The 25,961-nt window shown below is 35.3% G+C and overlaps 2 protein-coding genes across 11 annotated transcripts in view; one reads left to right on the top strand and one right to left on the bottom strand.

Annotated features, from left to right (window-relative positions):
• The window catches only part of RBBP5 (RB binding protein 5, histone lysine methyltransferase complex subunit), a 938,867-nt gene that overhangs the window by 768,469 nt on the left and 144,437 nt on the right, over nucleotides 1–25,961 (bottom strand). The window lies entirely within an intron of this gene.
• Nucleotides 1–25,961, top strand: part of NFASC (neurofascin) — a gene marked incomplete at its 5' end in the record, with an annotated part of 112,126 nt that overhangs the window by 58,117 nt on the left and 28,048 nt on the right. For all 3 annotated transcript variants that reach the window (XM_083357648.1, XM_083357646.1, XM_083357647.1), the window contains 6 exons: nucleotides 552–622; nucleotides 1,873–2,101; nucleotides 5,258–5,373; nucleotides 7,670–7,874; nucleotides 10,206–10,328; nucleotides 10,940–11,113. In XM_083357648.1, the coding sequence (XP_083213774.1) occupies nucleotides 552–622; nucleotides 1,873–2,101; nucleotides 5,258–5,373; nucleotides 7,670–7,874; nucleotides 10,206–10,328; nucleotides 10,940–11,113 (918 nt within the window). The remainder of the gene's footprint in view (nucleotides 1–551; nucleotides 623–1,872; nucleotides 2,102–5,257; nucleotides 5,374–7,669; nucleotides 7,875–10,205; nucleotides 10,329–10,939; nucleotides 11,114–25,961) is intronic.

Below are 25,961 nucleotides of genomic sequence, written 5' to 3'. Positions count from 1 at the left end.
AACATGGCAGATGTAGCAAGTGGTAAATACTCCTGAGAAAGAGGCTTATTTGCAGATACATTATACTATTCCATTGTTAGATGTACATGGAAAACTTTTTTGCTAATGTATGAAATTTCTCTTAGAGATTCAGTAGTCTACCAAATATCTTCATGCTGGTCAGTTTTCTGATTGTAATATCATCAATTAAGTGTACACTTGGAATTTGAGGTTTAGGATTGAAACAATAAAATGTTGCAAATCTCGTGTCCAATAATACATTTTCCTTGTCATATTGATCCTATTTTATACTATACTCCATTTTCAAATTATTAAATGCCTGCAGATAATAACTATTAGGACCGTAGTAGCTGAAATGTTTGCCTAACTTACTCTTTTATTGAAATCAACTTATACTGTCTAATTGACTGGCTTCTGGATTTTATGTGTAATTAAAAATATGTGGGTCACGTAAATGCATCAGCATTGTATTTTGTCTATAAACAATGGGGTATTGCTTAAAAAGATAGAGACAAATATTATTGTTTGCTCAGTATTTACCTTTATTTCAGGCCCAGAATTTAACCCTTCAGGAGTTAAAGGAGCAGGAACAGCAAAAAATAATATGGTTATATCATGGACGGTGAGTTATCCTAAGAGAAGTTGCTTGTTTATAACATGTGCATTTCTACCATAAATTATCTTCGTTCCAAGGCTTTTCTACAAAGTGTGGTATTAAAACATATCACCAAGAAAGGTGGCACAAAGGAGAATCAAAATATATTGTTCTAGGCTTTATATGCTTTATAACATAGACCAGGGGTCTTCAAACTTGGCCCTTTTATGACTTGTAGACTTCAACTCCCAGAATCTCTCAGCCAGCACTGGCTGAGGGATTCTGAGAGTTGAAGTCCACAAGTGATAAAAGGACCAAGTTTGAAGACCCCTTAGAGCAGACATGTCAAACATGTGACGTCATGTGACGTCACGCAACATATTGGAGCATTTTTGCCTTTGACGGCAATGGGGTGGGTTTGGCTTCCGGATGATGCGTCCAGCCCGCGGGCCGGCAGTTTGACACCCCTGCCTTAGACCTACTCTTGGAGATGAAAATAGTCACAACTGGAAAAGATTCTGAAACAGCTGGAGATTTTTTTTCTTCTTCCTCTAATTCATGGGTGTCAGGCTCGATCTTGTCACGTGATGTATTATGATGTTTTTTTTGCCTTTGTGGAGTCGGGGTGGGCATGGCCTAATGTGATGCATCCGGCCCGTAGGCCCCCAGTTTGACACCTCTGTTCTAGCTCCATAGCCCTGTTGTAAATTCTGACTATTGATCTTTAATGTGGCTATTGAATTCTTCATGTGCTGTTGCTATTTATTGTCTTTCCACAATGACTCCAAATACTGTACAATTGATTTATAATCTTAAGAATAATAGTGTGGTATTGAATATTAAAGCACTATAAAATATTCATATCACAACTAAAACATAAAAGGAAAAGGCAAGCCTTAATTTGTATCTAAAATAAACCATTTTTCTTTGTATATGCTCTTTTTAATGCAATTTTAATACTTTATTTTATATGTAACTTTCTAACTTTTTATATATGAAGACTTTTAACTTAATATTTGAGCCAAGATATATTTTGAGACAAACATTTGCAGATTATGTGAATTGTGTTCCTGCCTGTGGTCTAGTGAATTCCAATTTGGCAAATCAGCCAAATTTTGCCTGACTAATTTCTTTTGCATTCCAAGTTAACCTGCTTTTAGATCTGTTGTGGTGCTGAATCTCCAACAGTCATACAGAAGATCTTGAAAGAGATATGTTATACAGGGTTAGCCCCTGATAGTCTAAGTCATAATTGTCTTCTTTCTTTCATTCTCTAGCCATTAAATGCAACTCAAGTGTATGGCCCCAATCTTAGATACATTGTGAAATGGAGAAGAAGAGACACACGGGAGAGTTGGAACAACCGAACTGTAAAGGGTGATGTCAGTCAGTATACCGTCGCGCCAACACCCATCTATACACCATACGAGATCAAAGTACAAGCTTTAAATGATTATGGGATCGCCATGGAACCAGACATCGTAATTGGCTACTCAGGGGAAGATTGTGAGTATTCCCATAGTCTCAGAAAATTGGAAATAGAGAAGGCAGATTGCATTTACTTCTTACTTGTTAGTGATAAACAGCATCCTTTTAATAGTAGATCTCATGACCAGCATTTTGCCAAAAGGGGTATTCAAGTGCAGCAACAGGCATTATTTTGCTCAGAATGAAATGAAAATGTTCAAAGTATCTTGCATGTTTTGTCTTTTCGCAAACCACTGGCATCAATACCCTACATTCACTGTTTTTGGAAATTCTTTTTTTCTGACACATCTTAACTTTTACAAACATTAAGAACTGTTCTTTGCATTTAAATATATTCAGTGCAGTTGACTGAAATGTGCCTATAATAAATAATTCAGGAGATAAGCTACTCAACATTGTGTGATTAAACAGGATTTAGGGTATGGAAATGAAACTGAAATTCAAATAATTGAAATACTTTTGGGTTTGTATCCAATTCTGGCATCTGCCAATAAAAGAAGTACTTCATTTTCTGTTTTCCAAAACTGTTCTGGCAATTTGGGAAATCCTTCAGAGTGATTTTGGAGATCACAGGGGTTTCAGTCAAAGAAGGAAAAGAGAAAAATCTCAATATGCAAGCGGAAGTCTATTTGCATAACATGGTATATAACATGTAATTTGGACAACTAAGGTAAGTTGTTAGGAAAATAATAGTAAAATAGGTACAAATAAGAAAGGTAAAAATAAATAAACTGATTTTAGTAAATAGAAGAGATAGGATGCTGTTGTGTCCAAAGCATTGGATTCATACAGCAAAGATTTAGACTTAGCACCAATTCAACTCTGTATCTTATCTTGGATAATTTATTTTTTCACCTAAATGACTTGGAGGAATGTATTATCTGTAATGGGTCCTAAACAGTGGCTCTATAATCTAATATTTAAAAGTGGTTGTAATTTTTCTGGAATGCAAATGCAAGTGTCAGATTACAGACATTATGGATAATGGGTTGGGCAAGTGGGTGTGATACCTGTTTCTAATTTCTTTTAACTCTCTTCCTTCTAAAAATGATCAGAATAGTTAACTAAATAATATTTAGGCAGCTGCATTCAAAGTTAGCTTTACTTAGAGTCTGATCCAGTAATCCAGTTATGAAATTATTAAGGAATTACTATTAAGGCTACAATATCTCTGTTCAGATAGAGATGTAATTCCACACCAACTGAAGCTAAGAGAAAGCCCTCCTAGGCACTAAGGCCGCCCAAATTTTATTCACTATACAGCATTTTTGGAGGGAGCATGGTTCAGGCTCCTTCTTATTTGTAGGCCTAAAAACACCTTTCCATAATCTCTCCTGTGGCCTAGAGGTTAAAACAACTGCCTAACATGCAAAGCAGCCCGGGTTCAAATCTCAGAAGGGTGTGTCTGACTGATGAGAGCAAAGAAGCTTGAAATAGCTATATCAGACTCCCTTTAATTCTTTGTCAGCAATCCCAGTTTGTGTGTGTTTGTGTGTGTGTCAGCATTTGCCTAAGGAAAGCCTGTTTGAAATGAAGGTTCATTGTCCAGAACCTTAGACTCTATTTCATAACTAGATGTAGATTAAAAGTGGACTAGTTCTGGAATAAAATCAATTGGTCATTGAGCACCTACTGCAATAAAATTCTTATATACTTTAACATACTAAGATATTTGCTGAGTTTATGGTAGATCAACTGGTCTGAGTTTATGAGATCAGTTTTAGTTACTGTAGCCTGTGAATAAGAAGCTTGTGGGAGCCAACTGTCTTGACTCTAGCTAGCCCATTATGACTATTGCAGGAGTCTCTCATTGGGTCCAGAGAGTGCTCCATGGCCCTTTCTAATACACATTTGGAAAGAAAAAAAATACAAGGAAGAAGAGGAGGTTGGTGGAATAATTGTAGCTGTAAAGCTCTGCTTTCCTGTTTCACACAACAGATTATGACCACCCATTATCAAATGTGGGACAATACGAATAAGCACTGCTGTTTCAGGACCATAGACAGCACAGCCATAAAAGCAAGGTTTCTTTTAAGGCGTTATCAGTTTGCATGATTACAATGAAGTTTCTTTTGTCTTAATAGATCCTTCCTTCCTTCCTTCCTTCCTTCCTTCCTTCCTTCCTTCCTTCCTTCCTTCCTTCCTTCTTTCCTATAATCAGTTTCAAATATATATATTGTACCTTTACAATTAATAGAATGATTTATGATTATGATATAAAATTCAGGTATATGAACAAATCTATACAATGTTTATGAAAAATATGGGATTATGAATCAGTATGTTGGTAAAAATACAAGATTGCCTTCAGAAATAAGAGAAAACAAGGAAAGAAAATGGCCTGTGGGAAAACTGTTCTTGAAGCTTCTTTCCTTTGGATGCAAGACATCACACAATTTTCATTAAGAGCATTCAACAACTGATCAGTTCAGTAGAACAAATAGCAATGTTATTTCTTGTTTTACCTACTAAGTAACGTGTAGAGCATTACATAGGAAATAATATACTATGGTGTTCAGGTTGCTCTTTTATGCTTGAGTACATATTGAATATTTCATAGCAGATTGCAATATGAAGTACTGAAAAACTGACAAAATTTAAAATAATTCTATGTTATAATTGGATTTCTATGCATGCACATTTAGGCTGTCATATTGAAAATGGTGTGTGTGTGTTTGTGTGTGTGTGTGTGTGAGAGAGAGAGAGAGAGAGAGAAAGAGAGAACCAGATTCTTTTTAAAAGTCCCCATTCCCATGACTTTCCTTCCCTTACTCAGTGATGATGTTCTGTTCACCTTTATAAGAATTTTGGATGGTGAAGTGTGCGATGCCATAGAAAGGATTTTAAAGTTTGGGGTTGGGGTTTCTGCTAATAACATTAATTCTGTGAACCGGTTATAAGTACTATAATAATGTGATGTCAATAGCAAATTTAAAAAAAAAATGCTGGTAGGATTAGTGCCGCCACCATACCAAAGCTGTGTGAACGTGAAATTACTTTCTATGTCCATGAGATGGCAGCATCGTATGTTTGATAAAATATTACAAATGCTTAAGACAAGTGATAAGAAACAACCTTCTGCAACTTAAAAAAAATAGTTTTCTTTCATATTTAGTTTTCTTTCAGGTATTGTGGAATGGTTAATTTCTGCTTTGCTTTGTTCCTTACACTTAGATCCTAAGGCTGCCCCTACTGATATTAGGCTCAAAGTTGTAAACAGTACAGCAATCAGCCTTCAATGGAGTAAAGTGTACCCAGAAACCATCCAGGGACAGCTCAAGGAATATAGAGTGAGCACAACCAAATCCCAATAATTTTGGTACTATTAATATGGCTAACCCTTGTCACTAATGATAACTGACGAGATTATCTGTTGCACATAGTAAAACGGAGATGACACAAATGATCTAAAAACTGCTGAAAGATATGGAGACACCATTTGTAAGAAGATAGTATTTACAGCAAAGAAAACATATAACTAATTCAGATCCAAAAGAATTTTTTCTTCCTTTAGTTCCAGAGAAGTATCATTACTCAATAATAGTGCATCTTTTAATTACAGCTACCATCTACCAAGTGTTTTCTAGATAGTCCAGGAATATAATTCAATCAATCAATCAGAATAGATCTGGAAGGGAACTTGGAGATCTTCTAGTCCAGACATGTCAAACACAAGGCCCGGGGGCCAGATCCGGCCCGTGAAGTAGTTTCATGTGGCCCGCAAAGCCATCCTGGAAACAGTGAGGGAACGGCCCCCACTGCCTTGGCCCTGGCCCAGAGACCCTCCTTCTGCCAGAGACCCTCAGATCTCTCCCACTCCTGCCCAGGCCCCCATAGGCACCCTTGATGCGAACGATGTAGAGCTGGCCACGCCCACCCAGTAGGCCACGCCCACCCAGGCCATACCCACCCGGCCCCCTGAGTGCAACCGCAATGCTGATGCGGCCCTCAATGAAATTGAGTTTGACACCCCTGTTCTAGTCCAACCCTTTGCTGAAGGAGGAGACCCCTGCACCATTTCAGAAAAGTGATTGTCCACTCGCTTCTTAAAATCCTCTCAGAATTCACAATTATTTTGCCTGCGAAGTCTAGAAGGTGTAGCTACAAATGCTGGAGAAGAGCACATATGCACTAATTATGCCTAAGGCAGATGTGTCAGTTTTTACTGCAAATTATGTTAGAACAATATTTTTCTTGGGCTTAGTGTTGAATTGGGAAGGGGAGGCAGGTTTCAAGACTTGTCAGTCAAATTAATTTTAGTCTTTTGCCTGGAAGAAAGCTGGGATGATTTAGCAAGTGCTCATTTTAATATTTTGGTGGATTTTTGCAGTCTTACCTCATTCAACATGATACGTTTTAATTCAGCTTTGGACTTATAGGATTGAGTGCTTTTGTTTCAAAGCTTCATAGTCTCATTTTCCCAAAGTTTAGTATAATTTTTCTTTATTGAATGTTACATTTTAAAAATCTTATTTCCATGCATAATACTACTCTAGTATTGCAAAATAGTTTGGTTTTTTTGCCACCTGAAGGCAAAATTATGCATTCAAAAAGTAAAGAATTGATGAAACTTTTTATGAAACATCATAATTTGGTCCATTTAGCCAAACATACCCATACTCCATCTGTATGATCTATATATCTGTAGTTTTAACCATCTGATAATTGATTGGTTTGGAACAAAAGGGCAATTCAGAGTAGCTGCTGTGCTGTACACCTCTTCAGTTGACAATACAGAACTGGCTTCTTTCTTCATTGTGAAGTTCCTGAATTTGGCTTGTTGTTCTGAATAAAAAAAGTAGCTTTTCAGATGGTTTCCCAACTTTTGTGTCATCCCTCATGTGCATTTGGCATGTTTTATTAATCAACATTTGAACATTCTATTTTGGCCTAATCAAAATTTAATAAATATGCTAACTGAAGAATGATCTCCCAAAACAGTAGCAAATGGGTTTTATCCTGAGGATTGTGTATACAACTTTTAAAAATCAGCCTTTGTCAAATTAACAAAAAAACAACAACAGACAAATAATCCGAAAAACAATTTTAAAACTCTTGTTGGAACTGTGGCAAAGGCATCCTCTTAACCCTAACTTTCTCCCACCCTGCTTCCTCAGATGTATTGGGAGTTCAGCTTCCAGAATTCCCAGCCATCAAAGCCAATTGCCTAAAACACCAGATGAGAGAAATCTATTCTAACACATTTTCCAATCTGAACACTTTCTTTCGCAGGATATTCTTTTTGCATCTTTTTCTTCCCATACCATTTATCTCTCAAAATTAATGGACTCTTACTGGCCACAAGTGTACTTGGACAGACAACATTTTGTTGCCTAACTATGAAGTCATCAGTGAGAGGAAGGAAGAATGAACAAAGTGAAGGCTGAAATCCTGGTCTAGCTTTAGGGGCAGGGGAAAGGTCATTGTTATCCTAGTAGCGTGACTTTATGTTGTCTGTTTCCTTCTCCCTTGTGGAATGACATTCGTGCTTGAGCTAATTCTTGTGTGAAAGCTGAAAATGCGCAGGTATATTTTCAATAACACCAAAACAAGAGAAGCTTTATTTGCCTTACCTGTTTCTTGAAGGCTTATTACTGGAGAGAAAGTAGTTTGCTGAAGAATCTATGGGTCTCTAAGAAAAAGCAGTCTATGGGTTTTATTGGAGACCGGACACGGGGCATAGTGTCCCAGCTGTTTCCTTACAGCAACTACAAATTGGAGATGGTTGTAGTCAACGGGAGAGGAGATGGGCCTCGGAGTGAAATTCTGGAGTTCACAACACCTGAAGGAGGTAGGTTCCTCCCTAATATTTACACAGCTTTGCAGAATCCATCATTTTCATGTGTGAAACATGGAAGGAATTTCTGTCAACTCAGTTTGGTGGAATAAGTAATAAGTCCTGTAGAGTCTATTGTAGACCTACCATTCAAAAACTATAAGATAGCAGCAAAGAGAAATTAAGAACTCTTTATCTTTTTACTGCCTTTCTAATGGTCATCTAGATTTTTGTACCCAAAATATCATAGCCCTGATCTGTGCATATGCTTCAAAGTAATAAGTATTTGGTGGGCCCTGTGTTAAGTAAGAAAGTGACTAATATTCTGATATAATTGTAGTGACTCCTAAAGTAACTGAATTGCACATAGGGTAAAAAATACTTTAGTACTTTTAGTCAAGAATTCCTTCAGGTTATATCTCTTGAAAAGTGAAATTTTAGGATAAAATAGCATCTGTTGTTCCAGTGGAAGAACCACTATTGCAGAACATATTCTGCCTCATCTTTACTATCCTCTCAGGCCCACAAAATGTAAGCTTGGAAAACAAGAAAAAAGAGAAGAAGTTCTACTGTAGAAGGAGTCTGCTTATACGATGCCAGATACAATCATTATTAAATTTATATGCTACCCCTTTTATCAATAATGCGACTTTGGGCAGCACTTCCTCCTGAGAGCTCTTTGAATTTGATTACTAGGCAAGTAATTTAGTATTCTATTACTCTGAAACCAGGTTTATGTTCAGTTAATTAACAATTTAATGCATCAGATAGAAGACTAAGCTAAAGCTGCTATTGTCTGGTCATATATTCTTATGATATGATCTGACACTCTTCATTAGGGATGAACAGAGATTGTCTGTCTGGTTCAGGGGGCTGTTGCAAAATTTCAGAAGTGGCTCAGCCCATGTTGGATTTTTCTGGAAGCTGCCCGTTCTGACTCAGAGCTCAACATGGAGTGAGAATTGGAAATGGAGACTTCCTCCATAAGGAAAAGCATAAACACTCAGCTGAAAGGGATAGCATTTGTAAGACAACTACAGATTTGTAATTAAATGTACATTTTAATAGAAATTAGTGTTTTGGAGCATATACAGCAACTTTAGCCATTTTTATGCCAAATATTTGTGCCCAACCTTAGGCAGATAGGTTGTAGAAATGAAAGAGTTGTTGAATGGTAATGTTTTTTTCCTGAATATGGTGAAGCTTACTCTATGAACAGAGACAGATTTATATGGAATTTACCTATGGACTTTCTCATTAAATAAATCAGTCACTACACTATGAAAACTCAGAGAAGTCCATCTCACAACTAATCAGGACAAGAGAATGATGCTTTTATGTAGAGCTAAGTTATAAAACAAACTAATGGACAATCTATTCCAGAATGTCTCCTATATCACTTAAAAGATTGACATGGTTGCCCTAATAGCAAGGATAGATCTCACTGAAGGGAGTCCTGGTAAAGAATCAGGAAGATTACCTTGTGAGAATTAGATAAAAATCATTACATAAGCAAAGAGTGCAAGGAAATAAGATAATAATAAAGAGATTTAGGAAGACTCTTCTCTGACTCCTTGGAATATAAGAAGGGAACAGTAAAGCACAATTAGCCTATAACATTCTGGTGTTCTAATCTATCTCAACTTATAGTTCTAGTCTTCCTGTGGAATCTGTTTCCTACTTTGATCTACCCATCAATCTTGCCAAGTCTTTTTTCAGATGTGCTCAGTGACTGCAGTCTCCTTCTAACATATCCTGTTGCTTCATTTTGGCATCATCATGAATGGCTTTTCAAAGTGATTAGCTTGAATTCATCAGACATGTCAGGAATAAAAAGTGACCTTTATTGCCCAATGCTGAGAATCATAATTCCTATTCTGATAGGGGATATTTTTGTTCAGCTTAAGAAGCAGAACTGGCTTCATTGTAGAAAGGATAAATCTTCAGTTTAATAAACAGATGTGATAAAAGCCACTTACCCAACTGATTAATTCTATTATTCTAAATGGGAGATAAGAAGTTTGGCTTTTGAGTTCAATATAATTTATAGCTGACAATTTCATCGTTTCATCCTGTTTAGGTCACTAGCACACCATACACTCATATTACATCCACTACATGGTTAAACATGAATGCAACAATAAAACAATAACATGGATATCCTTTGCAGAATATGCAGATGTGACTGTATTCATTAAAACCACATGGAAACTGTTATGTGGTTTTAATAAGTTCCCTTTATACCACTTATACCAAATATTTCTATGTACACAGCCTGCATTTTAGATTTTGTTATCTGATATATTTTTTCCTCCCTTCTCTCTCCAAAACTATATTCCACTAAAGTATCCAGTACCCCAAGGCATTTCCGAATTCGTCAGCCAAACTTGGAAACTGTCACCTTGGAATGGGAACATCCTGAACATCCCAATGGCATTCTTATTGGATATACTCTTAGATACCAAGCCTGTATGTCCCATGCTCATTTTTCTGATTGCTGCTTTGCTTTTATCATTTTATTAATCAGTCTTTTGGGATTGAATCCTAATGCAACAATATTCCTTAGGAGTCATTGTGGGGAAACATTTGTCTTAACTGGTAATTACTTAACTGATAATTTTCAACTCTGTTAAAAGTTGCTTACATAAATGCTTCAAGAATGTGATTCATTTGTCTTTCAAGGAATGTGACTTCCTAAAACCTCCTGCTCCTGTTAGGAGATACATGATAAAATTTCATATTTGTCCAAAGAATTCTTTATAAAAGTACATTAACAAATTCCGTGAAGACTCTTATACATCTTATATAAGCTTCCAGTTGCATAATAGTTACTATTTATTTTTTCTCACATTTCTCAGTAGTTTTTGGTTTTTAAAAATTATTATTATTATTATTATTATTATTATTATTATTATTATTATTATTATTATTATTATTATTATTATTATTATTATTCCATTTGTATTAACTTAACAAAAGTCAGGGCTTCTGTTGGATGCTATCTTAGAATAAGAGGTGGTCAAATGTGTAGCTTAGCATGTTTCTCAAGACAAGCATACACAGCCTGCCTCTCTCTTCAGTTAACGGATCCAAAACTGGCAGAACAATGGTAGAGGTCTTCTCTCCTAATCAGACAAAGTTTTTACTTCAGAGGACGGATCCTATCTCACGCTACAGGTTCAGTCTGCGTGGCAGGACACAGATTGGAGAAGGTGAGCCTGCCACAGGGGAATCTCCAATTCCATTGAATGAAGGTAAGTAATATATATGCAGAGGCAGCTCTTCGGTGTGAGGGATGTGGAGCTGGAGGTGTGAAGCAGTGTTGAAAACTTTGTGAAATATAATAGGTGACAACTGATAGATTGAGATGTGAGGTTTGGTCCTGGTATGTTGTGGGCACGAATCCTGTACAACCATTTGCTTAGTTTCTGAAAATTACTGAATAAATGCTTAAGAGAACAAATTATGAAGTTCTCAAGATTCTTAACTGGGTATTTTAAATAATGCAACCAACATAAGGAGTAGGAGACTAGGATTGTGCTGCTTAGACAAGAAAGAATTGATGCAACAATGCAGAGAACAGGCCTAACTTCACACATTGTTCATGATTTGAAATGACTAAATACAACTTTGACTACTATCTACAGTAGTTATGGCCGTGGCCGAGATGCTAAGAAACAGGAAATGCAAGTGCTTGATGTTCCCTTTCTTTTGCATTTGAGTCTCTTATTAAATAAGATACATGTTGGTTATGGAATTCACAATAGAGTTAATAATATTCCATAGATCCTGTCTGCCCACGTAGTGTTGTTATTGCTCTGATTTCAAAAGAGTGAGTGTACAATTGAAGATTTCAAGTGATTGCCTGCTACTGTTCCTTGGTGAAATGATTGGACATAAATCATTTTTTCCTGGTACAATAGAATAGGCTTTTTGTAAAATAGGTATAAAAGACCTTGAGTTTCCAAAGAGTAGCTCAACAAATTCTAAAGGCCCTGTATATAAACCTTTTGAGTTTTATACTATGTCCAGCTTTTAACTCTTTCCCAATGCAAGGCCAGTACAATAACATCTGAATAGTCTTTGTTTTTCATTACTGCGATTTAAATGAAATTAATATAGTTCTCGGCCAATTTTTAAATAGAAACAGAGGCCAATATATTGATATGTCGATTATGTTTTATTGATATTAAATTGTGCATTTATACATAAGGATGGTGGATTGTTTTAATACTTCAAATAAATGAAAGAAAGCAGTTCAAATAATAAAATAATGCTTCGAGGTTCTTCAAAATGGACAATTGTGGTCCTACCATACTTGTTTAAAAGATTGTTCTGAGCTGCATTCCTTATTTTAGACAATATCATTCATTTTGTGACTTCAGTTTTTTAAATATTCATTTATGATGATGCTATCCAATATTAACACATTTCAGAATAGACCAACATTCCAGAATACATTTTTAATATTATGTTTATCATTTTACTAGAAATCTTCATTTATTTATTACAATTTGTTTTCTCTTCACCACTTCTCCCAATTCTATGAAAGTATTCTTCCTTGGGGATTGCTTGATAGGGTTATCATTTTTCTTTTGACATAACCATTATCATTTAGATTTTAGATAATATTCTATGTTGTTGTTTTTCAAATGGATATTCATTTTATAATTGTTATCTAACCAATCCCTAATATTCTGCCTCTTATACTTTGGTTTGGGTATGATTAGCAGTGGTCCCGGGCTTTGATTGGTAAAATTTACAAAGTCATGTGTGGAAAATCCACTTTGTAAGCTAAAAGTATAAGTTGCTCTTAACAACGGATAGCTTTTGGGGAGAGGGGGAGAATATCTGAGACTATGTGCATGGTAGTAAGGGAACATCTGCAAAAAATATCTAGCCAGAATTTTAAATCTTTTGTGGAGGGGGGATGTATAAGAATTGTTTTGTTGTTTTCCAGTGAATTGGTTGTGTTAGATATATATTGTATACATGTGTAAAATATATATGTATACATATGTAAATATACATGTGTACATATGTAAATATGTATATGTATTAATATACATATTATTAATATACATATAAAGTGCTGTTGATATTGTTTTGGGGTAAAACAGCATCAAATATTCCAACAATTTCTAATAGTGTGATATAATGGGAGTTGTAATCCCCATGGCATGTGGAAGAGCTAGTGATTATATACCTCTGCAGTTATGGAAAAAGCTTCTTTATATGCCCCAGGAATTTCCAAGAAAGGGAATATTCCATCTCCAATTTCCCCTGGAAATCTGGCCTTTAGGGAACAAGTCAGTTGGTAAAAAGTTGCCCCCAGAATCATGCGTGGTTGAATGCCCAAAACAGAAATACATTATTTCTCCTCTTTTAGAGGAGATGAATTCTCTATCAAGGAAACTGCTTTCCCACATGAGATACATTTTAAGCAATAAGCAAATTCTTCAAATTACCAAAAGATGATTTAATTGGTTATGGGGAATATACTTTGCTCAAGCTATTGAATGTCATTGCAGGAAAGAAGATATACGGTAATTTGAATACTTCCACTTGAAATTAGAAATATTCTTTTTTTAAAAAGCAAATAATAGTACAGTAATGAAATCAGGTTACTCAGTGTCAGAGTGTATCTATAAATTCAGCAGTTTAAATGATACTCATTGCTACAGAGAAATGTACAGTACAGATACATGCAATCCCCTCGGTCAGAGACAAACTAGGAATGCATTATTGCCCTTTCCCATCACCCTTGTAGTCAACAAATGACCCTCAGGAGGAAAAAGTTACAACTTCTAGATTCATGGTAGAATAAAATACTCTTTGTGAAAAAAATTGTCCAACTAAGTGAAAGTTCAACAGCCCTCAGGAAAGTGAAAACAAAACAAAGCTTGCTCTTAATATTCTTCACGTTTCCAGGAAGACCTTGATTTCTGTTCAGGCCTGTGCTTTATATAATTAATTGTTGCTTTTTATTTTCCCAGTTGTAAAATGTGGGAAAAATCATACCATTGAATAAAGATTTGAAACATGAATTGCTTTGCATTTGTCATTCAGTAGGCAACCACTCAACATGTTTATATATTTATATATTCCTTGCCAATCATTTTTGCCCAAAGTATTTTCTCTTGTGCCAGAGAAAATAATTTGCCAGACAATGAATGGGAATTACTTTGCAAATTGGATTTTGTTTTGATCTCTGCAGTCATTTGATACATTAAACGGATTTTTCTTAAAAATTAAAGATGCATAGATGATAAAAACCCAAAAATTTCATTATTGGCTCTAATCTATTTTCATAAAAGCTTTAATCCTGAATCTGTTAGATGTTGATAGATATTGTATTTGTAACTCTGTCAGTAATCTGAATATATCTGTGAGCCATAACATACAACCATTGCAACTGTCTATTATTTCTGGAGTCTGAAATAGTTTTAAGATTGTAAGTATAGCAGCTGTAGTTAAATATAACAAACCACAGTCTATCAGTATAAAAAGGAATTGAAGCAATTTTCTCTGCCTCATGTACATATATATATGAAATTTTCCAGGAAAACATTGTGTACCAGTTGTGTTTTATGTTGACTATACTTTAAAACCTAACCTGAATTCAAACCCAGGATGATGCCAGTTGAGGATCCAATTTTGATACAACATTTTAACTGTTTGCTACATGTGGTCAAAATCAGAAGTGGTTTGCCAAAAATCAGAAGCATAGGCAGATGTATGCCATTCACATTGGATTTGTTAGCTTTCTTCATTCCTTCCGGCAATTTCTGATGTAGTGTAAATAAACAACATGCTGTCCTGGAACTCATCTGCAGTGATGATTAGCTGTAGCTGCTATGGGCTGTAGTTACAGTGTACATGCTGATGCTAAAGAAAGAACATTGTGCATTTATTTTCATTGCTTTGTGAGTATTGCAGACACCTAGCAAAAAGCCATACTACATTATCGGTTGAATGCATTGTCAGTATGCCTAGAACTGTGTAATGCTACAACTGGAATTCAGTAAGGATTCAATAAATGTTGTGATTACTTTATGGACTGAGAGCCTTAATAGGCTTTCAAAGGAATCTTACAAGTGAGTTTTTTTCCAGGCTGTCTAAATAAAAGTGGATTCCTCAGATTATTAATGATCTCCATAGACCATGGCTAGTACATGGCTAAGCATTTGGTGTTGTCTGAAATGAAACAAGCTTGCCCTTTTCTTTTCTACTGCAAATTTAAGAGAGAGATTTTGGACGGATGGATGGATGGGTGGGTGGATGATAAAAGAACTACAGCTTTCATTTTGCATAGAGTTATTTGAGCCAGGAGATTAGAATGAAATAACACTGATGTATGGTTATTTGCATGCCATAATGTCTCATCCATCATAAACCTAGAAATAGTAATGAACTTACAATAAATTGCACTTGACTAGAATTTCTCCTAACCCTCAAGGAAAATAAATTACAGCAAACAGTATGTAGTTTGTTGAATTAAATCCATAAACAGGATGGAACGTTAATCCCCAGACAAAAAGATAAAGGAATTGAATCTACTGTACCACACCTTCTTGTACTAGTCTGAATGGTCATTATAATATTCTTGATTGAAGATGATGGGTTAAAATGTTTTCTTTTTCTTATAAGGTCAGGCTGCCATGTTTGTAGATTGTATTTATGTGGCAGTTTTATATATTTCTGTGTTCTTTCTTTCCTTTCTCTCTTCATGTTTCCCTTCCTTGTATTTGATGCTACACTTCTGAAGTTCTTCCAACCTCAGGTATTGTATCTGCTGGCAGCGTAAAAAGGCATGGGGGCGTGTGACTCAGGCTTGGCTCTTGGAATCACTACGCATGCACTGTGTTAACCTTTTCAATGGTATGAGGGGTGAAATCAGAAAAGCACTGTCAAGATGACTTAGCCAGGAGCTCCTCTTTCCGGGGTTAGAAGACCATTGAAAGGGTTGACCATTACATTTCAGTTGCTGCTGAGCATGTATGCATGATAGGCTTTGGCTGATGCATTTTACTGATCTATTTGATTTTTGTTGCCGTTGCTGCTTAACATAGTAATGCAGAGAAGTCACATCTGGTTCAGCATTATGGGAATAATGGAAGGAAAATGGATGGATGACTGGTAAATGAAAAGTCCTGAGTCCTCAGTGTGCTCTTAGTCTTCAGAGCACTATAAAGGAGGGATATATCACATAAGGCCTCTAGGTCACTTTGAGCCAATCTTCAGAAAACAAGGAGTTTTCTATGCGAGAGTTGATCCACAGCTTGGAGGAACACTTCAAAAAAGTGGGTAGGGCCAAGACAAAAATAGCATTTAATTTAATTTAGGTTGATGTTTAATTAAAATACAACATAGTTTCAATGATTTGTGACTGCTGCCCATTTGTTTAATAGCCTTCCCTTTTGTTACATAAAAATTGCAACTTTAAATATGCCAAGGACTTTGTGGAGCTACATGGAGTTCAGGAAATGTACTTGTATGCCTGTATTCTAGACATGTTACAAACTTGGGAACACTCCTAAAAAGAAAAGACAGCTTCCTGGCATATTTCAAAGTTTGCTTCATTTTGGCTCTTGCAGCAATATTATGAACATGGGTTCTTCTGATTATAAAATATAGTGAAAATGCTGTGATTTTCTAAGTCCTCGTTTCTGGAACAGCATCAATTTTCCAAGGTCATCGGAGGGAAACTTATGCTTTTCTTGGTAGGGCACTCATATACTTGATTTCCTTTCAGGGAATGAGAGATTTTTGCCTATTCTGTCCTTATTTTAAACTACAAACTCCATAGAGATCTGTTCACAGAGCAATATTAAAGTTAGGGTTAGGGTTAATCATTCCTTAAATTTAAAGTTAAGAGAGGAAAACATGTAAGAGTATCTGCAAAATGCATTGCCCACAAAATATTTACCCTTCCTCAGCTTGATTTTCATATGTTTTGAACTCTGCTTCTGTTATTCCAAATTGGCTTAGGACTCTCTTTTGGGTCAGTTACAGTACAAAATATTGGAAAAAATGAAAATGGTTTTTGAAGTTCTTGTTTTTTCTTCCATTCAGTTGAAAGTCCAATTCTTGAGGGTTGCTTAGACAAGTCCACTTTTTCAGAAGTGGATTGCCTTTGCCTTCTTCCTTGGGCTGAGATACTCATTGATCTTCAGGTATCGATGCTGATGCCTTAAATACTATACCACTGGTTTTCAAGTTAAATATAATTTGGGCAAAAACAAAAGTGTAAAAGTTAATTTCCTTTTGAACTTTAAAATAATGCTTCATTCAAACATAAAATAATCAACTACATTTTTCTATAGTTTCAATTGTATTTGCAGAAATTGTCCAGCTTCTTATATAAGCTTTTTTGCCTATTTCTTTTGTTAGAACAATTGGTTTAATTGCTATTAGTTTGCCTCTCTAACCTTGTTAAATTCAGAGTCTCCTCTCCTCTTCCTTGATTTTTTCCCCCTCTCTCAAACACAAGGGTAACAGATTGATCTGTCTTGGGCATAAAATATTGAAAAATGTATTATTTCCATTGAAAGTTTATCATGACTCTGCTTTTATTGGTTGGACTTGGCAAGATTGGCCCTAAATCTATTAAAAATAACCAGCTCACATTCATATTATTTTACTGTATGTTGATAAGCAGCACAACATTCAATCATATTTTTTTTGACTTTGGTATTTATTTAAACATTTTTTTAAAAAAAATTCTATTCATTTCATCCTATTTATTCTTGTGGACCTGATGAAGTTCAGAACATCTATAAAATCCTGGGAAAGTAATCTAGCCACAAAATTGCTGAAATGCCTCCATATTCTTACATTGTATATAAATTCAGGCAACATTTTGCCATCTAAGATACCTTTTTCCAACCTGCTATCCAAATGTGCTGGGCTACAATCTCCCAAATTCTATGCCAGCATGGCCAACTTGGATCTGGAAGGAAATTCTATTTGTGTAGTCTAATACTTCATACAAAACATGTTATGGAAATCTATCCTTAGTTCAGGTTTGCAGCTGGAAAAGAGTTAGTTTGCATCTGCTGAATCAGTCATAGAGTTTTGGAATTTTATTGTTTCATGGCCTGCTTTCTTCTTATCTTTCTACAGAGAGTAGATGCTCTCCTTTTGAATCTGAGTTGTCTGGCAGATGTTTTTCTCGGGAGAAGGTTATGTTTAATAGCAGTGCTTCTAATTCATATCACTTATGCTGGATAACTATCTTATGACTGAACAATCCCACTATCTCTTGAATTCAACCCTTCACTGTTTCTGACTAATTTACTGTTTCTCTTAGTTTGGTTTGCTTTATCCCAGCTAGAGTTTTATTTATGCAACCAAGTTACTTTGGCTCTTTTTGGGTAGCTTGTTTTGTCCCCAAGGAAAACTCCCAGGAGTCAAGTTCCTGTCAGTGTTTTTCTCACACATATCCCAAACCCCTTTTCCAAACTTGCTACTAACTGTCTTAATAAACTATCTTAAAGTATGCTTTAAGGGACTTTTCCCAAGACTCAGTAAAACTCAAGGTCAACTTGTAGCTATGAACCAAAAACTATACTTTGATATTTGCCTGGAACAAAAGTTAAGAACAAACAAATCCACTTAATTACGCATTTTAAATAACTATGCAAATTCACAACCAGATTTACACCCATGAATAATAACTTTATGCATTGTAACTATTGAATTCAATGGACTGTAATCTCAGTGCCCTGAAGCTCCTTCACATTTCTTCAGATTACAAGAAGTCTCACTTCTGGCAACTTGAGCTCCCTTGGATTGCATTGCTAATTCCTCCAAATCAAGCCAGCTCCTTGGCATCACCAGTCCCAGTCTGCCTCCTTCCTAACTGGGCTATCCTTGCTTTCTTAGGTTCAGTACTCTTTCTAGCTGACCTACTGGATAATTCCCTTTACAGGTTACGCTCGTCTATCAATTCACATCAGAAGAACACATAGCATTCAAATGCAGCTTAGTGCATTGTACCTTTAGCTTTTCCTCACAAGTAATCTCACTGTCACTCTTTTTTCTAACTAGAAAACCTATTAACTACACTGCTGTTTTTCTTACCTCCAGGTCTTCACAACTCTGCACCTTTCTCATCTCTTCTTATTCTAAGTTTTGGTTTTCCTTCTCACTTCTTTGAGTAGCCTCCTTCAGAAAATGCTCCCTGATGTCCCTCTCTTTTATCTCATCATCTTCTTCCCTTTTCCTCCTGTTTACCTTCACACTACTCTTGGTACTAATTTCAAACTCTGGGCACCCAGATTTCTAGCATTCAAGTTATTTTCTTGCTTCCTGTCATGAGCATCATTTTACACCAGCTTTATTCATTTCTCCAGTTTCTTTGCAACCCCTTGGGTAATACTAAAAATGTTGAACTTAAAAAAAAATATGTTTACTTATCCTTTATTTCCTGACTCTTCGGTTTCTTCATGATTTTTATTGCTTTTATGAAATGCTTTATTCCCTTCTCCCGCCTCTTGGTAGAAAGAGAGCCATTATTTCTTTATTCTTTTTGTCAGAAGAAAAGGAGTAAACTGAATTATGTTCTGTATTTTTTTAAAAAATACTTTGCAGGCAAATTAGTTTAAATGTGCTTATTTTTGCATTCAAGGGAGACCTTACACTCTGCAGAAAATAACACTTTGATTTAGATTGTATAAAAGAGTAGAGAATATGAGGGTCAGATCTAATAATGTTAAGTAAAAACTTCAAAGTATTAAGAATTCCAGGCTTGACAGTTCTGGGACATAGAATTGATAGAACAAGATAAATGTTCTTTTAAAATGCTGTAAAATATATCCTTCAAGCCAACATATTTTACATAGAATAAGGCTGTATATTTAGATGTATTAAAATTACAGTGATATATGAACCACTTTGTAAATATTGATGTGATCTAAAACAGTGCTTTTCAGTTCAATCTCTTCTAGATATGCTGCATTATGACCCAGAATTGCCAGTCATTTCATATCTAGAATACCAGACTGGAAAGACTAGTTAAAATAAACAAGTTTGCCAATTTTCAGCATTTGTGTCTTGGAGAGAAAAAAAGTATATCTGAAACACTATATTCAGATTTTTTTTTGTTTTTGTTTTTATGGGTAGATATATGGCAGCACCCAGTTTAGGCCTCAATAAGCTTTTCTTACCTGTCAAGAATTGATTTCCCTTTTGGGTGATCTACTGGAGGCCATTTAATGGGTATTGAAACAAACAGTAGATATGATCGCAGCTAAAAAGTGATCACTTGCAGTTTTGAAATGGGACTAAGGACTGCATGAAGCCCAGTACCCTAGGCTGTATGCTTTTTTCTACGGGGTTAGTGCATGAGCAGACAGCGTATACTTTTGTCACTAATAAAGAATGCTTATTCCATAATGTGCCATGAGTGAAACCCAGAATTAAAGCTGATAGCAACAAGTACAGGTTTATTGTTTTGCACATATACCATTCTTAGAAAGGAAGAAATTGCCTGCCAGATAATCTAGATCTCAATTGCTAATGCATAGTATACATAGTAGAGTCACTCCATAATACTTGTCATTCCTGCCTCTTTCACCAAAAAAGAAAAGGAAGGTGGAAATGTTTGTGAAATAATGCTGTAAGGCGTTATTCTATACTGAGGAAAAGTCAACTTCTAGCGATCTTTAAAGAATACATGATTCTCCAAAATGTATCCGCTGATTATGTGAAGTAGAATTGCAAAGTACATACATTATATTGCTGCATAAATTCCAGTCTGCATTATATCAGCCTTTTAAAAAGATTGATATAATTCACATTGAAACAGAGTTATTCACTCCATACGCAGAAATGGGAGCTAAATCAAATGTATTAAGAGTAGAAATTGACAGGGGAAAAAATTAAGATGGTAATTCTTCACCAGGACTATATTTCAGTCCTCACGTTTATGGTTCGTTCAGTTTGGCACTATTATCTCTCTTGCTGAATTAGTTCATGTATATATCTTTTTGTAGTCATTTGATTTAGAGCAAATTAGTGGTCTATTTCCTTTTCAATTTCCTCTCATTGCTAAATGGGAAAAAAAAACCTGCTATGGAAATAGGTTTAGCTCCCCATCAGAGTTCATAAAATATTAAATGAGCCATTCAAAAGTATGTTCTGTATACATGCTCTGGGAAAGTCATTATTGTGATCTAACAGTCCATTAGAATTTTCTTTGAATAATTAAATAATTGTATGAGTGTGTGAGGTTACGTGTTCATTTAGCTCATGGCATTGCTGGACTTTTAGAAGTATATGATTATATTTTAGAAGATGAAGAGTTTTTCTAGCTATTATATTAGTTAAACAAAAGAATCTGTATAAACAAATGAAAAATATATATTAGCTGTTTGCCTGAACTATTGAGGTTTTCTGGAGTTCAGTCAAAGCAAAAGCAAACCAAATTATTTCTTATTTCATTATAAACACCTGGTTTAAAATTTATTATATTATTTATTTATTATATTATTTTTCATCCTGCAAAATGGTCATAAGGACATTTCCAATGTAATTGTTAGGATAATTTGAACTCTTTGAAATATCTTGTTCCAGGGAATCTTTTCAAAACAGAGTGTAACTAATATAGAAACTATAGAAAAAATAATTTTAAAAAAGAATTGGCAATCTCCCCAGGGCTAAACAAATTCTGTAAATTAATAAAGATTATAGGTAGATGATGATCTGATATTGTGTTTTATAACTATCTCATTACAGTATCTGTATCTCATTTTCACATTCATAATTTTTCTCCTTTAGCATCCCAGAAATAACATGCCTCCTTCTTCCAATTATCAATGCCAGTTTTGTGGTATTTTTGCTTCTACACCGTTGAATCTTTTCTACCCTAAAATCCTATTGAGCTTCCTTAATTTTCCCTTCTACTTATCTACCCTCTTGCACCCCACTCAAAAGTCATAGTCAAATGCAAACACCTAAAAATTATGTTGTAGAAGTACAGTATTTTTCTCTTGCACTTATAACAAATGAACAAGACCGATCCAACTATTGTTATTAGTTTTCTTTCTACTTATCACTACCTACCCTGTTCTTTATATATTCGTGAAATAGGCCCGTTGTGCTACGTTCCTTTAAGATAAGTTGAGCACCAATATTTTGTGCTCTGCAGCTAGAGAAAGCAAATGGCACTTGCAAATAGAGGTTCAAATAACAGGACTTAAATGGAAACTTCTACTCTGGGGAAAAGTCAAGAGTCCCTTGGTTTCATTTACTCTTAGCTAATGAACTAGAAACAGCACATCTGTTGTGTGTGGCAGCCTGTTTGAGCTGAACTTTTATACCACAGCCATTAAACACACTCCTGTAGTGTGTCTGAAAGCAATAAATCCAGCTCTTTTGGGGCTGCAAGTTGCATGTGGAGCTTGTCTCTAGTGTTAAAACTATTTGGTTCTCAACTATAAATCTGAACGTCTTCCTACTATTAGACTTTGATGAAAGGTACATTGTCTAAAATTATAGAGAGAACAGAAGAGGGGAACAAAAGACTACCAGGGTTGATGTAGCCCATGGGGTCTCACAATTCTTCTCTCCCTTTCTTTAAAACTTTGCTGCCACATGTGATTTTTAAAGGTTTATTATGACCCAAGGAGGCTTATGAGTCATATGATTTTGCTTTTAAAACCACCCACTGTAGGTCAGCACTACTCAAATGTTACTGAGTGTCCATTACTCTTTGCAGTATGTCTGTCTCTCATATTCGATTGTTTTCTGCATCTAATCAGAGAATCCCTTTATCTTTAAGCCTGGAGTGCATGCTCATTAAGGGAATAAATTTCAAATTAGAAAATATGGCCCGCCTTCTTTCTTTTGTGTTTAACAGCTGAGTTCCTTCTGTCATGTATTTATTCAGATGCAAACAATGGAATATTTTTAAATCAGTTTTAGCTTTAGAGGAAAAATTAAGCCTAAACTCACAGGGTTATTATCTCCTTCTCTTATTTTCATGCTCCTCCATCTGGACCTTTAGCTTATTCTTTAACTTCCTCTTTCCCACAGTATGGGATTTGCTACTTCTGCTGACCTAATCTTTTATCACAAGGCCTAAAATTCTCCATTCTGCCAAATCTGCAATGTGGTTTATATAATTTTCTTTAAGTAACATAAAAGTTGTCATGCTTTGCAAAGTCGTTTGGGGATGCTGTCCATGAAGCTTCATCAACATTCTAAATTGCCCAACAGATATTGAAAGCTGGCAATCCCTATATCAGTGCTTTGGGAATAAATTGTTTCTGATTTAATTTAAGTTAAACTTTAATTAAAATCATAATGATAGCATTCTTATTTTGTTGAGTAATCTATGTTGTGAGGGCAGTCTTTGCTAAGAGTTCATATATGGTGATCTTATTAATTTATGTATTTCATCTTTATGTGTGTCAGTCTCATAATGTGGCCTCTAGCTGGCCAAGATGTACAGGTTGATATTAACCTTTCTCAGTTCCCATAATACTATACTACAGTAAAATGTTTTAAGTTAATTATAGTGATTAAAGTTCAAGATTCAGGAAGATAGGAATATCTTATGGAATATACCAAATAAAATATGGACTTGTTTGTCCCAAGTATGTGTTAAATTACTTCTCAGTGCTGGTTTTAGAGTTCTTACTCATATGGATGGAGAGAACCATATTATTTTCTGATGAGAATTGTAGGTGGCTCTTTCAGTACAAAAAGCAAAATACATCTAAAAATATAGGTTATTGCCTTGTGAAATTTTGGCAGAAACCAATTAGCTTTCAAGCAGTCCAGTTCCTTGCACATACACATCTGTCAGACAGGAATCTGAAATGCTTCTACTTGTTTTTCACTCAGGCTATATACAGCATGTGGGCTAGGGTTCTTTAGATTGCAATCTTAGGACACGCAATGCAATTTCCCCGGATTTTTCTCATGTTGTTTGAGGTTCTTACATTTTCTATCCATCTGCTTCCTTTAGCACGGCTTTATTTAACTGGAACTGTTAGAAATAGATGAGAATTCTTTTCTTCAATTATTGTGTAAAAGTTTTTTATATTAAACCTGGTTTATATACATTATTTTATTTATACTTATCTCTCTATATTTTCATTAACGGTTCTGTGGCATTGTTCATCTACATTATAAATAGCTTCCCTGTAATAAATGAAACAAAAATGAATGAAACAAATGTAGAAACAGGGTTACTGTTCATTGAAAGAATTGTTGAAGAACTAACATTTCATTGAAAAGGTTAATTGTTACCATGTGACAATGCAAAGCTCAAAGCAATCCATGTGTAATGGAAACTGTGAAGAGCCTTCCCAAAATTCTTCAGACCTCCCCTCTTGGGCATCAAATAAATGCACATTTTGGTGGCCATTTTTTATACCCAATAATGACACAAAACTACATCACAACTGATAGTTGCACTGCACCCTTGAAATTTTGTGCAACACGTATTTTATCAGAGAAACAAAACTCGGCCTTTCCCATTCTAATATGCTTTCCCGATGTCTTGAATTACTGCTCCCATTTGAAGTCATATATTGCCTAGAGGTTATTGGAGCAGTAATCCAATATATATCAACTTGAGAAACAGAGAAAATTTTCATCCTGTTGTAATTTTAAATTAAGATCCACTGCAGTTTTTACCACTTTTTCACTTATAATGAAGTGTTCATCTTTCTTACGGCTTTTCATCTAACTTCACTTTTGTGAACCTGTTCTTGCTCACTTCAAAGGGGATGGGCTACTTTTTGGTTTTTCAGTGGTAGGGAACCATTTGCAGTCCAACTGGCTTTTAGGATGATGACAAATGCCTTTCATTAAGTCACCCAAAGCCTCATTTGTCATAATAACTCAAGAGATTGTGTACTTTTTCAGTTTAATTTTGCAACCATTTTTTTTTCTTTCTGTATGTGTCTCTTCCTCTCTCCTTGCTCACCCCACCCATTCTCTCTGTGAGAATGGTTTTTGTGGAATCAAAAGCTAGCTACGATACCGGGGGCAGGGGGAGCTAAATATAAACACATAAGCTTTATTATAGCTTGTGAAGATAACATAACTAATTACACAGAACATCCTCTTAAAATTTAAGATAATATTATCTGCAGCTCACATTTGGGATAGAACCTGTACTAAACTCTGAAGAAATGGTATAGCTTCTCTTACATAAAAGTTCTTCAGTTGACAATCAAAATTATACCAAAAGATTGAAAATGAGACGTTTTCTCTCTCTATTAAATTGAATGTGGGAATTGGATTTATGAAATAATTTCTGTAATACCAACAATCTGGAAGGAAACTAGCTCAAGGCTATACAGTAGTCTGCAAAAGTTTAAAAGGTGCACAGATACTGAGTTCAGTTGAACCCTTCCAATAGTTTGCATGTTAGCATCTACTCCCTTTCATATAGTAAAAATTACTGCCTTTATATTTTTTGGTATATCTTTGGATTCAAAATGGAAGGGAAAATATCTATTGGATTTAGTTCAAGGACAGAATCTGCTGGCATGCCTTTTTGTTATTGATCAGACCAGGATTTCTTCAACATTGAGTAGAGTTTTAAGTCAGCAAATAAACCTTTAATTAAGATTTTTCAGAGTTGCTTTGTTTTTATTTTCAAGTTTAAAATTTTAATTTTGCCATTCTATGCTCTTGGGGTAAGATAACAAAATCCCATGATATCGCATTACTGTAGATCACCAGGAGGATTATTTAAATACATCAGCTTTCCTCACTCCAGTATCCTCCAGATGTGTGAGAGATGCTTTTGCTGAACTTCAAAATTTCTAAAGACATCAGGTTAGGAAAACAATTTTAAGTATTAAATCGTCATTTAAACAAAACAAAAAAAAATCAGGAAGATTGGGAGGAAGAAGCCGAATTGTTTTCAAATAATCATAGGTATACATATCAACAACTTAAGATATGCAGATGATACCACTCTAATGGCAGAAAGCAAAGAGGAACTAAAGAGCCTCTTGATGCGGGTGAAGAAGGAAAGTGCAAAAGTGGGCTTGAAACTCCACATTAAGAAAACCAAGATCATGGCATCTGGCCCTCTCAATTCCTGGCAAATAGATGGGGAAGAAATGGAGGTAG

Source organism: Vipera ursinii, assembly GCF_947247035.1.
Source record: "Vipera ursinii genome assembly, chromosome: 3".
Lineage (NCBI taxonomy): Eukaryota > Metazoa > Chordata > Lepidosauria > Squamata > Viperidae > Vipera > Vipera ursinii.
Note: the sequence above shows the minus strand (reverse complement) of the source record. Positions and strands in the feature narration are given on the sequence as shown.